This window comes from Columba livia, chromosome 5 (genome assembly GCF_036013475.1).
Source record: "Columba livia isolate bColLiv1 breed racing homer chromosome 5, bColLiv1.pat.W.v2, whole genome shotgun sequence".
NCBI lineage: Eukaryota > Metazoa > Chordata > Aves > Columbiformes > Columbidae > Columba > Columba livia.
Genome location: NC_088606.1, coordinates 4032700 through 4050003, shown reverse-complemented (window position 1 = coordinate 4050003; position 17304 = coordinate 4032700). Strand labels below are relative to the sequence as shown.

Genomic DNA, 17304 nt, shown 5'->3' with positions numbered 1-17304 from the left:
TCCTGGCTTAAATCTGCACTTGGTTTGTGCTCCCGGATGGGTTCGTATTGCAGGAGACCCTTCGATTCTTGAAAACTACACAACATGTAGAATTGCTGCTCAGACCGGTGACCTAAACTCAGCTTTGGCCATTAATCCGCTGTTTTGTCTCTTAGTATGGAATCCTGCGTTAATCTGGCCTTGGCAAAACCCCAAGTTCCAGCATTGCCTGCAAAGCCTGACCTAATGAGTTAATAAATGTTGGGTTTATTGCGATGTATAGTTACATCTTGAGCAAGCCTGCAGAACCCACGCGTTGCAGTGCAGCTGGGCGCCGCTGCCCTGAGAATAGCGCAGGTCGCTTTTAATCAAGTCGGTATGTTGAGACTATTAAAAATGTAAACTTAATTCTTTCCTAAAACATGGTTTAAAAGCTACAGCTGCTGCATTGGCTGGGTTTGTCGGCTCTATCTGGCAGCTTGGGAGAAGAGAGACTTTGCTGCCCAGCTTGCAGCTCTGAGCAGCTGTACCGACATCTTCCCTTGCCTTAACGTCAGAGTTGTTCATGCTGGTGCGTTCGTATGGCTACTTGTGCAGCCCTTTTTGCTGTTGAATTGTGCCTTCTGATGGAAGGCATGCGATGGAAAGGAGCAGATGTAACGGGGGATCTTCGGGCCGTTCGGAGCTGCGACCTTGGCCTTGGGGCGCAAGCAAAAACCGCAAGATGAAACAGACATCTATGTCGAACCTTTCATTTAGATTTTGCTGCTCTTTCGTCCTTTCTGAGAGTCTGTGAGGAAAACACAGTGAGTTTTGTGGTGTGTTTTTTCTTCGTATTTTGAGAAGTATCACTTCCCAGTTTGTGCGCAGAAGCGAGTGGTGATTGAAGAGCAAATGTTGGATCTGGTCTCCGCTCGCAAGGAGAGCGGGGAAGGGGAAACACTCGCCCAAAAGACCGTGAGCTTGCTGCTTGGGTGTTTAAATGCCTCTCAAATAGTTGTTGGTGGTGTGGGCAGAGCGTGTCTGTACACGAGCATGTGAAGGAAGGAGCCGAGGAAGCCTCAGGGACTCCCTGGAAATAGCGATGAGAAGATGCGGACGTGGGACGTGGTGAGTAACGCTGAGAGCCCTCTTGGGGCACAGCCCTCTCCTGTTGGATGAAAGAAGCCTTCGATGCTTTACAGGCACTTGGGAAGAAGGTAAAGATAATTTATCTTCTGATTTTATAGATAATAGACGTGTGTGTTAGAAGTTAGTGATTTTTAAGGAAAAACTTGCACTTTTTGGAGTCCAGTGTGCCCAAGGTTGCTTTCCTGTGCTACCGATGTGTGCCAGTTTATACCAAATAACATAAATACTGCAAGAAACATATTGGCTTCCTAAGATTTTTTTCACTCCTGAACAACATCGGTGTCTTTGTGCTTTGGTGAACCCCAGGGGTTGCTGCTCTGTGCAGTTTTCGGGTATTCGGCCAAGCTGCTGGGCAGGAGTGCGATTTTTCCAGCCCATTCCTTGCTCCGTGCGTGATTTTATCCCCCAGGTAAACGGTGAGGTTGCTCGCTCCGCTTTCACTGATGCTAAATCCAGCTCTGGGCTTTATCCTGCGGCTCAGGTGGTTTCAGGGTGGCAGGTCCTGGATCCCTGCCCTGCCTTAGCTTGTGTGAACTTGCCTGGCTGCGGTGGAAACCTCCGAAATTCTCCTCGCAAACCCTTGCAGGAGGTACCTGGGCGCTTGGACAAGAGCACGGTCATTGTCACATAGCGGTGGCAAGGTCTTGTAGCCGTCGTGCATTCCTAGTTTGCTCTCAGCACCAGGTGTTGGCTCTAAAGATGTGTTAAAAAGCCCTAAAAGTAAAGGCTTTTGTTAAGCAAAGCTACTCTTTTATTTCTGGATTTTAATAAGCAGCGTCTGTGTTAACTAACATCAAGCGACTGTGAGCAGACAGAGCCCAACAGATGGTACAAACAGCGGCACGTTTGGAATGGAAAATATTTACCTAGAGGGTATTTGAAGTGCTGAGATTGTGCTCTGCAAATGGCTTAATTGTATCAGCGTAATCAAGTGAAGAAGAGCAAGATTTATTGACAAGTCTCATTCTCTTCTTGCTGTTAGCGGTTTGGAGGGGGTGTCAAGCACTGTTGAGCAGGTCTCCTTCCCAGAGAAGAGAAACTTTAATATGTGAGTGGCTCAGTCTGTAATTTCGAGTGTCTACAGCTTTCTTCCATTGCTACATAAATCATGCTGTCAGGGCGAGTGTTCTTAAATAAAGAAACGTGGAGCTTGAACTGCTGTTTATTAAGCTTCCCCCAAGTCTTAGTTCAGAGTGGGCTTCTGTAAACAGGGCATGGAAATATAGCTGGAAGAGTAGAGTTTAAACAGAATATGAAAAAAATGTTAAATTTTACCATCTGGGTCAAAAGTGATGGAGCTATGTAGACTTTTCTAGGGGATGGGTGCTTCATCGCACACCTTAGTTGTGCAAACTGAAGTGACTCGTAAGAAGCTTGCCTGTGATTTTACTGGAAGCTCTGCCTGTTTCCTTACATAGGTGGCAGGTGAAATTTATATATAATATCTTATTTTCTGTTTTCAGGTGTCCTCGGCTCCTTGTTGGTGTTCACTGGGCAGAGGGGGTTTTCTTAAGACCTATGAGGAGAGGCTGAGGGAGCTGGGGTTGTTTAGTCTAGAGAAGAGGAGGCTTAGAGCTGAGCTCATCACTGTCTATAACTACCTGAAGGGCAGTTCTAGCCAGGTGGGGATTGGGCTCTTCTCCCAGGCATCAGCAATAGGACAAGGGGCCATGGGCTTAAACTCTACCAGGGGAAATTTAGGCTGGATATTAGAAAGAAATTCTTTACAGAGAGAGTGATCAGGCATTGGAATGGCTGCCCAGGGAGGTGCTGGACTCGCCGTCCCTAGAGGTTTTTAAACTGAGATTGGACATGGCACTTAGTGCCATGATCTAGTAAATGGACTAGAGTTGGACCAAGGGTTGGACTCGATGATCTCTGAGGTCTCTTCCAACCCAGTCGATTCTGTGATTCTGTGTGATTCTTTGGGAAGGGGTTACACTTGCCTGGGGGCGCTGAGGAGGACATGTGGTCATTGCAAGGGGCATGGAGATGTGTTGTTTTTTCAGTGATGTATGGCACTGCTTTTGTAAAACAAAACGCAAACAAAAACCCCAAAAAATTCCCCCCCCAAACCAACCAAAGTTGTAACTCTGCAGTTTTTTCTTATCCTGTTGCAATACTGATGTTAAAGGAGCTGCCTTCGGGTTTTTCTGGCAGCGTCTTCCTGAAGCTCGAGCCCAGCTGTGCTTCAGTTATTTAATGCTCGTGAACAAAGTCACAGGGTTGTTCCCGCTGTGTGGATGAGGAATAGGCACAGAATGGCTGAACATCTTGTTTAATATCCTTTTTTACTTCTGGCAGGTCTGGGTTTAGTTGCCTCATCGCCTGAGTTTTTGGGCATCGTCTCTAAGAGCTCTGGGGGAAGATATTCAGCGTGTCGCTGTGTGCGGAGTGAGGGATAAATACTGTGATCTGTTTGAGGGATTTATTGAATACAGATACTCCTTTGAGACCTCTTGCTGAGTTCCTAGTGACTGTTGAATGCGAGGGCTTGCTTTTAGTCTGTTTGCAAGCTTCACGAAATCCCAAGGAAAATACCCCAAGTAAAGAAGCTGTTGCCTTAGCTAAATCATATGTGGTGTCTCCTAAACTGCTTAGTATTAAAAATTAACCACCTTGGTACCTATATTTCCCTTGCCTTAATGTCAGTTTTTCAGAGAGGCACAGATCCCTGGGGATCATGTGTATCTAGGGACCCAAGCATCTATAGAAGCTGTGCTTTAATGTACTGGGGCGACACTACAAGTGACTCAATAGCCAGATGGAGCTATAATTTATTTCTGTTTTCTCAAGTAAGCTAATCTCCTGGATCTAAACTGAATGAATACCCTGTGAAATGTTGGTATCTGTGCAGGGTGAAATTTGAGATTTAAATGCAAAAAGCGAAGGGTGTGTTACAAAACCCCCGGCAGCGTTAACTAGCAGAGGCAGTCGGGTGCAAGCAATAGCGCTGGAGTTCAGAAATAGTTATTTTCTGTGGCATGGGCTCTGTTTAGGGGAACAAAAGTGCAATTCTTTTGTTAAACGCAGGATGGGAACAGCAACTGAGTCTGTGTGCAGGCCGGGACAGATGCGGTTTGTTCCCCTTTTTCAGAATGACTAAAGGGATGCTGTGAGTTCTTGAATTTACAAATGTGACGGGAGCGTGTCTGCAAGTGGGGAGCCTGGCACGGGCTCTGAGAAACGTGCCTGATAAATATTGGGTTAAATATGAAATACGGATGAAAGGTGAGTATTTAACCCGATACTTTGAGATTTAAAACTAGCTGCGGTGTCCGTGTGTCTCGTTGGCAATAGCGAGGGGGTGCGTACGTGCAGTTTCTGCCGGGTGTGCCTTGCCTGGGGGTTGCAGGTCTGAGCGGGTCGAGAGCTGGTGCAGCTGCCCCCAAAGTTGTCCATGGGGAGGGATGTGAGTGATAAATCCCCTCGCCAGCCCTTCTGGATAGGGGAAAATAATATTTTCATGAGGATCTCTCACATTTCCATAGCTAACAGGAACAGGAGGAATTGTAGAACGAAATCCTGATGAGCAGTTAAACTGGTAAGTGAAGGTGTTTTTAAGTTAATGTAGCATTCACTTTTTTCTAGTTTAATAGGAGCTTCTTTGTCCTGTTGCGCTGTGTATGGTGTAGGATTTTTTTTCCCTCTATACATTATTACTCTTCTTTCTTAGCTTGTCAGTGTAATAAGGAAGTATAAACAGGAATGGAGAAACTTGTTTAATAATTACAGATTGTCAGGGGAGAACTGGAAACTGTTGGAGCCAAAAGACTGTCTGTTTACCCCAAGGATGCCACTTCTATAGCCATCTTGACAAGGGGTGGATGGCGAAGGATGTCATCTTGTCATTCTGCACACAAGCCGGCAGCGATGGTATCATTCAGAAGGGATTTTTAAATGCCCTTGCTTATGCAGGGCTGAGATTGAAAATTAGAGTGAAAGCATCAGAGCAGAGCTCGTTTGCCATTCCTGGGTGTGCTTAATCAATTCTAGTTACATACTTTATTGTTTTTGAACCCTGCTTCCATGTGAAAGGCTGGGTTTCTGTATGTGAAATTTCCCACTGGACTTTGCAGCAGAAATCTGCATGCCTGCAGTCAGCGTTTGTGGTAGAAATGTTCCTTTGGCTCAAGTTCTGCTTCACCCTGATGAGTGAGAGAGAGACGGGTGCAGCGACTGTGGCTGTGCAGGCTCTGAAGTGCCTGGTTGCAAAGCTGGTGGCCACACCTGGGGTGCATTAGGAACAGTGTGAGCAGCAGGTCGAGGGAGGTTGTTCCTCCTCTTCTTTGCCCTGGTGAGGCCACATCTGGAGTTGTGTGTCCAGTTCTGGGCTCCCCAGTTTAAGAAGGACAAGGAATTACTGGGGAGAGTCCATGGGAGGGACACAAAGATGCTGAGGGGTCTGGAGCATCTTTCTGATGAGGAGACACTGAGAGAGCTGGGGCTGTTCAGCTGGAGAAGAGAAGCTGAGAGGGATCTGATCAATGGGATCAATATCTCAGGGTGGGTGTCAGAGGATGGACCGGACTCTGTTCAGTGGTGCCCAATGCCAGGGTGAGGGGCAACGGGCACAGACTGAAACACAGGAGGGTCCATCTGAACATGAGGAGAAACTTGTTTGCTGGGAGGTGCCAGAGCCTGGCCCAGGCTGCCCAGAGCGGGTGTGGAGTCTCCTGCTCTGAGACATTCAAACCCCCTGGACCCACCTGTGTGATCTGCTCTGTGACCCTGCGGGAGCAGGTGGGTTGGACTGGGGGATCTGCAGAGGTCCCTTCAACCCAACCAGTCTGTGATTTGCTGGATCTGGTGCAGGGTGTAAATGCTTCTGGTGCAGAAGTGGATTAATGCAGGGAGGGGAGGGCCGGGTGGTGGATGGGTTTTGGCAGAGCTGCCAGTGCTGAGATCAGAGCTCGTCTTCTCCAGTACGCATTCCCCACTCAGATCAGCTGTTATAATTATATATTTACGGCTCCTACTGAAAGCATTTAAATGCATCTGGCCTCTCTTGTCTCAGAGCAACAATTGTTTTCTGCTTATACTTAGTCCTGCCTTGACCATCGCACCTCCTGACACTTGATGTCTCGAACCTTTGCTGCGTTTGTTTTGCTGAGCGTGTGGTTTGATCTGAGCATCTGCTGTTGGGCGCTGGGAAATGTGGTGCAGGTTGGGGCTGGGCTGGAGCAATCGGCTGGATTTTCGGCCAGCTGTGTGCCTGTGGATCACCAAGGCAGAGAGGGATGTTTTGTGCTCGTTGTGGTTGGGTATTATAATCGCTGCAGTAATGTGATCAGCTTCATTACACTTGTGAAAAAAATCTGCTTAATTACATATTTACTTAGGGGATTAACTTCTCCTGTAAGCATTCAATATTGACTTTGGCCAAGACATGTTCTCAAGATCTGCTTCCTTCAAGAGCTGACTAATATTAGATCATATAGTGCGGGAAGCTGGTTTTATCAAGAAGCTGTAGTTAATCATTTTGAAAGCTCCAGCGTAGTTTAAAGCATCTGTGTGTTTTCTCCCCTTCCTCCCACCTCTCTCAACCCTTCTGAAACTTTCTGTGCTGGACATAATTCAACAGCCAAGAAAATAAACACAAACTGGGAGAAAACTTAATGTTAAGACAGCTGACGAATAATCCGTGTATTGAAATATTAGCCTTTTATTTGGATAGCTTAATAGCCAAATTAGAGTTCCCACTCCTTGCTTTCTGTGCTGCTCAATGCGCTGTACAAATAAATTATCACAGTAGCTCCTCTCTGTCCAGAAACTATTGCATGTCACAACTCTTCTCTCTTGAGCTTAAGCCAGGCTCTAAACTCAGCTCTCACCAATATGAGTTTACGATTAGCAGCTTCTGGCACAGCCAGGAGTTGAGATAGAACTTTAAATGTAATATTATCAGGTATTTAATGAGTAATCCCTTGCCCAGAAGCAAGGAGAATGTGTCCCCTCCCTTCACTGTGCAGCTTCTACATGGGCTTTATTCCTTGTGCCTTCAGTATACACATATATTTTTCTTTTTCTAACCTATGTTTTAAGGTGTGGGGCAGTTCTCCCTACCATTTTGGGGTTATTTCACTTAAATCCGTGTGAAACTCTCATCATCCTCGAGCTGGTTGAGGAGAAGCAGAAGGGCAGATGATGTGTAACTGACTGTGCCCGCAGTCTTGGATGGAGAAAAATATAGTTGAAGCATGTGCTTTTTAAACTGAGTTGGTGAATTAGGAATCACACTTGCCTTAATTACAGCGTTGATTGTGTTTTTTAAATGATTGGTGCTTTTTTTTTTCCCTTGGAACAGAGAGTCTGGAGAAGATTTGAATTCTTCCTCGGTTTATAGTGATGAAATGGGAAAATCTGGCTTGTTTTGGTCCCCAAATTAGGTTTATAGCTTCATTCTGACTTTTTTTAGCTCTGTGATTGCTGCTTTTAATAAAAATAATGATTTATTGGGGCATAAGTATTGTTTTCTTCAAATCAGCCTGGATTATCTGCCCTGGCAGTGCTACACCCTTACATGCACAATATAAGTAATAGATCTTCCTGTGTTTTTTTTCTGTAAGTCTGTGGAGTTCTCATGAGTTTAAACCTTAAGTTTAAGACTGACTTAAACCTTAAGTTTAAGACTGACTTAAACCTTAAGTTTAAGACTGACTTAAACCTTAAGTTTAAGACTGACTTAAACCTTAAGTTTAAGACTGACTTAAACCTTAAGTTTAAGACTGACTTAAACCTTAAGTTTAAGACTGACTTAAACCTTAAGTTTAAGACTGACTTAAACCTTAAGTTTAAGACTGACTTAAACCTTAAGTTTAAGACTGACTTAAACCTTAAGTTTAAGACTGACTTAAACCTTAAGTTTAAGACTGACTTAAACCTTAAGTTTAAGACTGACTTAAACCTTAAGTTTAAGACTGACTTAAACCTTAAGTTTAAGACTGACTTAAACCTTAAGTTTAAGACTGACTTAAACCTTAAGTTTAAGACTGACTTAAACCTTAAGTTTAAGACTGACTTAAACCTTAAGTTTAAGACTGACTTAAACCTTAAGTTTAAGACTGACTTAAACCTTAAGTTTAAGACTTAAAAAAATCAGAAAACACCTGATTTACCGAATCACACAGAATCCCAGAATGTGAGGGATTGGAAGGGACCTGGAAAGCTCATCCAGTGCAATCCCCCCATGGAGCAGGAACACCCAGATGAGGTTACACAGGAAGGTGTCCAGGCGGGTTGGAATGTCTGCACAGAAGGAGACTCCACAACCCCCCTGGGCAGCCTGGGCCAGTGTTCTGTCACCCTCACCAGGAAGAAGTTTCTTCTCAAATTTAAGTGGAACCTCCTGTGTTCCAGTTTGTACCCATTACCCCTTGTCCTGTCACTGGTTGTCACCCAGAAGAGCCTGGCTCCATTGTCCTGACACTCACCCTTTATATATCTGTAAACATTAATGAGGTCACCCCTCAGTCTCCTCTTGTCCAGCTCCAGAGCCCCAGCTCCCTCAGCCTTTCCTCACACGGGAGATGCTCCACTCCCTCCAGCATCTTGGTGGCTGCGCTGGACTCTCTCCAGCAGTTCCCTGTCCTGCTGGAACTGAGGGGCCACAACTGGACACAATATTCCAGGTGTGGTCTCAGTTTGAACCCATCACCCCTTGTCCTATCATTGGTTGTCACCGAGAAGAGCCTGGCTCCATCCTCCTGACACTCACCCTTTATATATCTGTCTTTCTGGTTGATTAATACTTGGGGTTCCTTCCCCCCATTCCGCTTCTGCAGCTGTTGTCAATCTGGGCACAAAAGGAAGTTGAAATCGAAACTCCCACTTGCCAAGATAGAAATCTTAATTTGTTATGTTTGATTTATGGCAATAAAAAAAGAGAAGCGTTGCTCTGCGTTATTTCACAGCCTCTGAAAATGCTGACTGACGTATTTCTGAAATTAAAAGCTTTAACTTGATGAAATTCACTTAGGAAGGAAGAATGAGAAAGATGAAGAGAAGTGAGGAGCAGAACTGATCTCTTTGAGATCATTGGTCTTGCAAACCACAGTTTCTTTCTATCCAGGGTAACTACTTAGAAGCAAATGGTAAATAATTTCTGTTGATATACTTTGGTAATTTTATTAAAAGCTCTTTTAAGGCTTCTCTAAAACAATGACAAAGCTTCTTTTGTTATTATAATTGGTGGGGGAAATAATAGTGAGGAAAACCTGTTCAAAAATCTGATTTTTCTTTTTCTTTCCCCCCTATAGGTTTTCTTAAAAAATATCACTAAGAAGCAGCACAATGGAGTTTTACGAGTCTACCTACTTTATCATCCTTATTCCTTCTGTGGTTATTACAGTCATCTTCCTCTTCTTTTGGCTTTTCATGAAAGAGACTTTATACGATGAAGTCCTCGCCAAACAGAAAAGGGACCTCAAATTTCCACCTACCAAGACCGATAAAAAGAAAACTGAGAAGAAGAAGAACAAGAAGAAAGAAGCTCAGAACGGGAACATCCATGAGTCCGACTCTGAAAGTTCCCCTCGGGACTTTAAGCTCTCGGATGCCCTGGGTACAGATGAAGATCACGTCATTGCCGTCCCCGTTCCCGAAGCGTCTGCTGGTGTTAGGGAACGGAAGAAGAAGGAGAAGAAGCATAAGGCCGTTCAAGATGATCACGTAACTAGGGATTCGGAAGGATCCAAGTCTTCAGGCAAGAAAGTAGATCCAGTCCCTGTTACAAAACAGCCCACTCCACCATCTGAATCAGCACCAGCTAAGAAGAAGCCTGGGCAGAAGAAGCAGAAAAATGGAATGGGTATCTGATGTTGCATATGCTTCTTGCACAGAACGCCAAAACCGTGTTCTGCTTTTTGCAAGGCCACAGAGTGTCTCTCTCCCAACTGTTCTGCCTGATCTCTATGGGGCAAAACTCACTTCTAACCTTTTTCCTTTTGAGGAGCTGTTGCTTTTCTCCCCACTGTTTTTCATCTGGCAGCAATGCTCTGTTTTTCCTCCTCCCCTCCTTGCTTTCTTCTACTAAAGATTGTTGAGGGAAACAGTAGCTCGTATCTTTGCTTTGCTCTATGGTTTGACTGCTCTGCTCTCAAGCTATCAAAATTTTGATTATCTGAAAGAAATCATTAAATGTTTGCGGTGCGCATTCTGACGTCAAACCATGACAAAGTGGAGTCCTAAAAGCGGTTGCCCCGATAAGAAAGGGCATCTAGGGAAACTTCATAGCAGAGCGTGCAAAATAAATCACTGTTGAAGTGCGGGTTTAATGTACGGAGAGGTATTTGGTTGCTGATTGATGAGAAGAAGCACTTAGAGCTGTTTCCCACCTGCTACACCTCTAAAACTGAATGGAACTGATGGTAAAAGACTGGTCCAGGTATTGTAAATGAAACATCCAACCTAGATAGGTTGAAAGCTGTAGTCAGAATTACCTGCGACTGCCTTGGCTGTATCCTCAGCAGGAGTCGACATGTCTCAGTGTGTTTGCTGACTATTAATAGAATGTAAGAAAGAATAAATACACCCAGTTTCAGAAATAAATGAAAACCAAGTTACTTGCAGATCACCCATTTGAGATGCAGGTGTAACGTGTTTGCTACAGGGAGTGAGGAAAAAGAGCGACATTGCTGCTTGATGTGGTGTATTTTCTTTTTCTGAAAAAAGGGAGAAAAAAGACCCACCCGCTACCAACACAAAAAGCATCAAATCTTGTTTGTGGGTGTTCTCCACAAATCTCTGTGGTGTGGTTCAAATGTGGTCTGCAAGCACTGTTCTGAGGGCAGCCAGAACAAACTCTTATCCTTGATTACAGGAGCTGACACCACAACCCCGTATTGTGTGTGTCGGCTCTGACAAGAATATCATAGAACACGGGCTGTCCAGAAAGATAAAAAACATTCTCGCTAGAAACAACATTTATAAAGAACAATTCCCTAATGTGAAATGCTTCTTTTCTGCTTCTCACAGTCCCAGTAGCTATTGGGGGTGTGTGTGTAAAATACCTGAGTGGTTTCATAGGGGGAATAAAACACTTCCTGCAATGAGAGACTAATGGGGTAAGGCGTGCTGTCTGCTCTGTCGCAGTCAAACCTGGATTGGATTTGTTAAACTGGTATTTGCGTTGCTGTGTTCTGCTTGCAGATAAGGTTCCTGTTTGTCCAAACACGGGGTGCTGTGGCTCTTGACTCTGCTCAACCTTTCTGTTGCTTTGGGGTCACGTCTGATACGGGGAGTGTGTTTGGATAACTTTGTTCTGATTTGAAATACGTGGGTTTCTTTTTCCTGCAAGTGGACTTTGGATGTTACAGATTTAAAAGTGGTGATATGAATATACAGAAAAGCATATTGTCTTAATTGTCTGTTACAGATGATCAAGATACTAAGACTGATTCTGTTGTATCTCCTACCAAAAAGCAAGACCAAGTGCTGCTCCACCAGGAGATAAAGCAAGAAAATGTATCGGGAAAGAAGAAAGTCTCTGCAAAGAAGCAGAAAGTTGATAATGGTGAGAATACAGACTGTGACTTCTTAGTTCAGATAAACCTGACTATTAAACCTTTTTGACATCCATACTTCAGTCCCTCATCCTTTGGAAAAAGAAACTCATAGAAGAATAACTCTTTTAATTTGATAAAGCAGGAATTCCGGGTTGGAAAGGTTGTTCAGCCTGAGGTACTGTTTAATTTTATGTATATCTGGTAGCACTGAACATGGGAGGACGCTGTGAACCTTTCTGAACGCTTTTGGATCCAAACATCCACACTTGTATTGAGGAGTAAAGTGTTGACTTAGAGCCTGCTCAGCTTATACTCTAAGTTGCTGTGGGCAAGGCACGTCTGGAACGGGCACAGTCATCTGCCCCAAGCAAGACCGCAGGTTTTTTAGCCAGTTGCGTTGACCACGTTCCTCTCTTATTGTCCTTTTGTTAGCTTGTCGTTGTTCCAACATAAACAGCTCATCTTTGCTGTCAAGGCTTTTACTGTTGGTCATCCCTCATTCTCTGCCAAGATGCTGTTTCTTGTCTTTTGGCTCAGTCTGCCTCTGTGTTTGTTCCTTTTATTTTTAATCTATTTTTTTTTCGATTTTTACAATGAGTGTCATTGTGCCTGTGGCTTTTGGGCAGAGTGTGACCATGAAGTTCTGTGAGGCCACCTTGTTAGCTTCTCCAAACTCTTTACTGGGACAGCTACGAAGGAGTTTGCTGGTGTTCTGCTCCAGGATTAGACAATGTTGGTTGCTGTTCCCTTTATTTTTTGGTCAAGACATCAGGGTCTGGATCAGTTGTGGGGTCTGGTCAGACCAGGGTGGGGTTTGTGGTCATATAGGGTTCCTGTGTGTTATAACAACTGGAAAGCTTTCAGATTCTTTTTGAAAGAAACCTACTCCTGAGGAACCATGGGTGTGATCACCTTTTGTGGACACGCTTGTGCTTTTCCTGATGTACTTCATGGACCACAAACTTGTCTGTGTGTGGCTAATGCTCAAATAAGCATCGTTATCAGCTAAGCTGTCAGCGTTACACAGGAATAGCTCATGCATTATTTCAATGCAAGCTGTTTTCTTTTCAAGATACCTCTTTGAAATGACAGAGAGAAATTAGCTGCAGTGGGCATCTGGGTTAGCCAAGACAGTACTTTGGGAATTTCAGATGTTACTGATGCTGTGAAATGTGATGTTAAATAGATTTTGAAAGGAGTGGAATAAAATGAGGAGGGGAAGTTAATATGGAGAGGAAGGGAGGAGGTGAGGATGGTAACTGGATTGCGTGGTGGATATTTCTGCTACACAAGATCTCACTTTTGAGTGTACCTGCAGGTGTCTGCTGACTGCTTCAGTGGAAAGACTCTAGCAGGTGACACAGAAGGTCCATCTGGCCTGTTTTGCTCCTTAACAGCAGCTGGAATATAAAAGTCTTTTTTAACCAACTCTCTGGCTGCGTATTTCAGGCAGCGTGAGGTTTAGATGGCATATTAGGAACAATTTCTTCCCCAAAGGGCTGTGGGGCATTGGGACAGGCTGCCCTGGGCAGTGCTGGAGTCACCATCCCTGGAGGGGGTTGAAAGATGTGGAGATGAGGTTCTTTAGGGACATGGGTTAGACGTGGCCTTGGCAGCGTTAACGGTTGGACTCGATGATTTTGAAGCTCTTTTCCAACCGCAGTGATTCTACGAGCAGTGGCTGAGGAGCTGGGCAAGCAGCAAATCCAGCTCTGTCCCTGGCTGTATCTGTCCCCGCTCTGTCGCTCTTCCTCTCCCCGCTTTTGTCTTGGCAGCGCAGGCTGACAAGTTGTTTGGGCAGAGACTGATCCTCCCCACGCTCGCACAGCGCTGTGAGAATGGAGACCTGAGGTCGGTCGGTACCTCTGGGTATCTGTCTGAATATTAATGATGCCAAAGCCCGCTCTGACAAATGGGAGATCTTCATTAAGTGCTGTTGAGTCTGCATGTGAAATAAGCTTGATTGCTGTCCCTACCGCAAGCTCTACTTAAATGGTTTAGTTCATTGGTGATGTAATCTAAGCGAAAATGCTGGCAGAGGAGTACCAGATTTAACAGAAGAGAGACAAAAGTCTTTACTATGCTCATAGTTCAATGATGCTGAATTATTTCATGTGCAACCACAAGTAACCCAGTCTCATTGATGCCATGTGCAACTTTCTTGTTAAAGTGAAATCAAAGTCAAAACATAAAGTTGTTCTCTGCTACTTTTTAAAATGGTAAAAGGCAATTTTGGAAATAGAAATTTAATTGAAGCTGTCAAATTACTGTGCATTAGAGACCTTTATTTAATGAACTTGCCTGAAGAGCTTTAATGAGTTAAGGATAATAGTAATTGAGAGTATTACTAACTAGCTATTGAGGTTAGAGAAGCTTTAATCCAACTCTCTAATATGTTACGTACCTTCTCTGAAAATGTTGATGTTAATTATTACAAAGCTCTAACCCATCCTGTGGATGTCTGATTTCAGTTTTGGTGGATGAGCCTCTCATTCAGTCAACTACTTATATTCCTTTGATGGATAATTCTGATGGTGGCACTTTGGAAAAGCGAGAAGTGGTTGAAGTAGCAAAACACAATGTGAATGAGGGGACCCAGAGGAGCAGTGGCAAGAAACAGAAGAATGAAACGGATAAAGGTAAGAAACCGATAACGCTGTCTGTCTCTGCTGTAGCCTGCCTGGAAACCTGTACAGGGGAAGCATGCTGTGTGTGTCAGGGAGGGGAATCTTCCCTTATTTGTTAGGAAGAAGTGATTTGAGGAAAACATTTGTGGCTGCAGGACACAGTTCTTGTCTGTGCTCGTTTCTCCCATCTTTGGCACTGTTGAAAGGGTTTTGCACTATCCAAATCCTTTTAATGCTGACTGTAGGCTTTTGTGTCCTCACAGTGAGCGAACAGGCGGTCGCAGACCACACAGATGCACACAAGCTAGTGCTGGTTTTACACGACATCGTTCAGGCATCAGTGCAGTGATGGACTCTGGAGCTTCGATCACGGGCTGTCGAGTCTGCTCGAGATGGGGAGAGCAGCTCTAGGGCTGTTGGTGGAGGTAGCTCGGGCTGATCGGCCCGTGTGTATCTCAGAGTGCAGCACACAGTTACCTGAAGCAAATTGCTGGTGGAGATAGTCTGGCAGTTTCCAGCAAGACTTTGAATTTTCATTTTTAATGCAGTTGGAACTGGTTGGGACACAGGGGAGCTTCCTTCATGCTCTCTCATGGAGGCCTGGGGTGATTCGTGGGCATTGTGTCTCAGCCTGAAACTTTAAACAGGCCACTGGCCTGCTCAAAGCGTGCCAGGCTTAGAATCATAGAATCATTTCGGTTGGAAGAGACCCTTGAGTCCAGCCATAACCGAAATCTAGCACTAACCCATGTCCCTAAGAACCTCATCTATACATCTTTTAAACCCCTCCAGGGATGGTGACTCCAGCACTGCCCTGGGCAGCCTGTTCCAATTCCCAACAGCCCTTTCTGGGAAGAAATTGTTCCTATTATCCCACCTAAACCTCCCCTGGTGCAACTTGAGGCAGTTTCCTCTTGTCATTGCTAATTACTTGGCAAAAGAGACCAACACCCTCCGTGCTACAACCTCCTTTCGGGTAGTCGTAGACAGCGATGTGAGACCCTCACATTTGTGGGCAGCCAGCGAGGAGAAGCCAAGTGACTGTTTGGGCGGTGACTCCCTGCTCAGGTTTGGGCTGGCTTTCCAACATTGCCTGCCTGGTCATTCACTGCACTTCTCCAAACGTCTCTTTTAGCCTTATTTTCTAAAATGCTCACTTGAAAGCTTTGTGGCATCCGTATGGGGTTCCCTGAGGCTCCCATTGTGCTTCTGGCTCAACGGCTGCGTGTTACTGCCCCGCAGCATCGCGGCCTCTCGCGTGCGCCTGTCCCTTCTCATTTCCATAGCGAGCTGTCACCTTCTGTATCAGCTCCTAATTCTCCTGTGTCAGCTGGGATTTGCCCTCCCAATATAGAAATCTTCCTGTATTCTCAGTGTAAGCTGCTCTGGTGCAAGGGCAAGATCTTCCGCTCTGCCAGGCCAGGCTGCTCTAGACTCCCGGCTAAACCAGGCTGTGGTCTCAGGATTTTTGGCATATTCCTGGTACCAGTGTCATGGATGATGTCAGTGCAGCTGTGATGTGATATGAAGCCTGTGGCCAAGTGTAAGTTTGATTTAGGATTAGGAGAGAGTGTGCTAGAATTTCTCAGTGCTTCCCTCTGCCTCCCTGGGCTTTGTTATTCAGTGTTGTTATGCTGAGTAACTTCTCTTAGGGACTTAGTATCACCAGCACTTCTTGGGTTGGGTTGTGTGGCTTGGTTTTAATGGTGTGTTTAGCATCTGTGGTGAGAGACTTTGACCCTTCTTTGTGAGCTTTGCTAACTAAGCATCACTTTTAAGCTTTTCCTTTTTTTCCCCTTAACATCCCTTCACATACTTTTGTGCACTGCTGAATATTTGGCAGAAATATTGGATACCTCGCTCTTGTGCTTCCATTTACTTAAGTTAGGGGGCCACCTAATGACCTACTCATGTGCAGCCTGTTTTTTATGAAGAAATGCTTTTCTTTTTGTTTATATGAGATCACTGAGTTGTGTTTGCTTATTTCTGTCTTTTTAAACACTGACTGATTTATCTTTCTACTGCTGGACTTCTGCAGCAGTTCATTTCCAAACTTAGATTTGAAGGGATATTCTTCTGCTTTCCATATATTGTAATCAGAACTGTGCCAGTTCTTAAATTCGTTACCTTGTCATTTGCATGTTGCTTGTGGATCCAGGTTGTCCTTTACATTGAGAGCTCAGCTTGAATTGCTGTCATAATACACTAGAAAAGACTCTTGATGTTTTCACATTCATGCTGTTTATTTTCCCCCTCAAAAATCTGTGTTATGCTTTGTCGTCTTGCTAGCAACACTATAAACGTTACCAACTGTACAAACAAAAGCGGTGGGATTTTTTTTCCCCAAACTCTGAGCTGGCAGATTGTTATCGGATTTAAGTCGGGGATATGTTGTTTCTTGCTGAATGTTCACGACCTCTTGCTTCTTGGCACATCAGACTGGAATGAAATATAATGCATAATGATACCCCATCACATGCTGTTTCAAGGCAAAAGAAATAATTCTGTCTGGAGTCCAAAGTAAATATATCCTCCCTTCTGTGTTGCAGAGAATGCTGAAGTAAAATTTAAAGACTTTGTAATGGCCATGAAGAATATGATCTTCACTGAAGATGAGGCTCGTTGCGTGGTGGAGGTTTTAAAGGAAAAATCTGGTGCAATTCATGATGTCTTGCAAAAGGTGAATAATGTGGGGGTGATGTGGGAGAGAAGACTATTAAATAAGTAGAAATTAGGAGAGATGCTGTCGAATTAGCTATATCAATATTCTGGTGCGGTTTCTGTGTTCTATGTTTGGAAGACTCTTTTTTCCAGCTGGTCTGTGCTTGCTTTGCATGCAGAAAGCGATTGTCAGCATCTGCGTGCTGCCATCTGCCATCCCATGGGCCGGCGAGACGGGCTGGTGGCTTTTGACCGCTCGTAAAGAGCAGACATAACCATGGAGAGTACGGTATATAACGCAGGGCTGCAGCTGGTGGATGCGTGTCAGCGTGGGTGATAAACTATAGCAGACATTGGGAAAAAGATGCCGTGGCTGTGCGCACAACCAGCTAATTCGGTGT

At 44.6% G+C, this 17304-nt stretch overlaps 1 protein-coding gene across 28 annotated transcripts in view; it reads left to right on the top strand.

Moving 5' to 3' along the window:
• The window catches only part of KTN1 (kinectin 1), an 84020-nt gene that overhangs the window by 16620 nt on the left and 50096 nt on the right, over window positions 1-17304 (top strand). For 15 of the 28 annotated variants that reach the window (XM_065063136.1, XM_065063126.1, XM_065063137.1 and 12 more), the window contains exons 2-5: window positions 9369-9919; window positions 11486-11623; window positions 14087-14254; window positions 16792-16922. In XM_065063136.1, coding sequence (XP_064919208.1) covers window positions 9403-9919; window positions 11486-11623; window positions 14087-14254; window positions 16792-16922 — 954 coding nt within the window. In that variant the 5' untranslated portion in view covers window positions 9369-9402. Of the gene's footprint in view, window positions 1-1058; window positions 1179-4033; window positions 4342-9368; window positions 9920-11485; window positions 11624-14086; window positions 14255-16791; window positions 16923-17304 lie in introns of those variants that run through there. The other 13 variants (XM_065063139.1, XM_065063133.1, XM_065063140.1 and 10 more) reach the window with 6 other exon arrangements.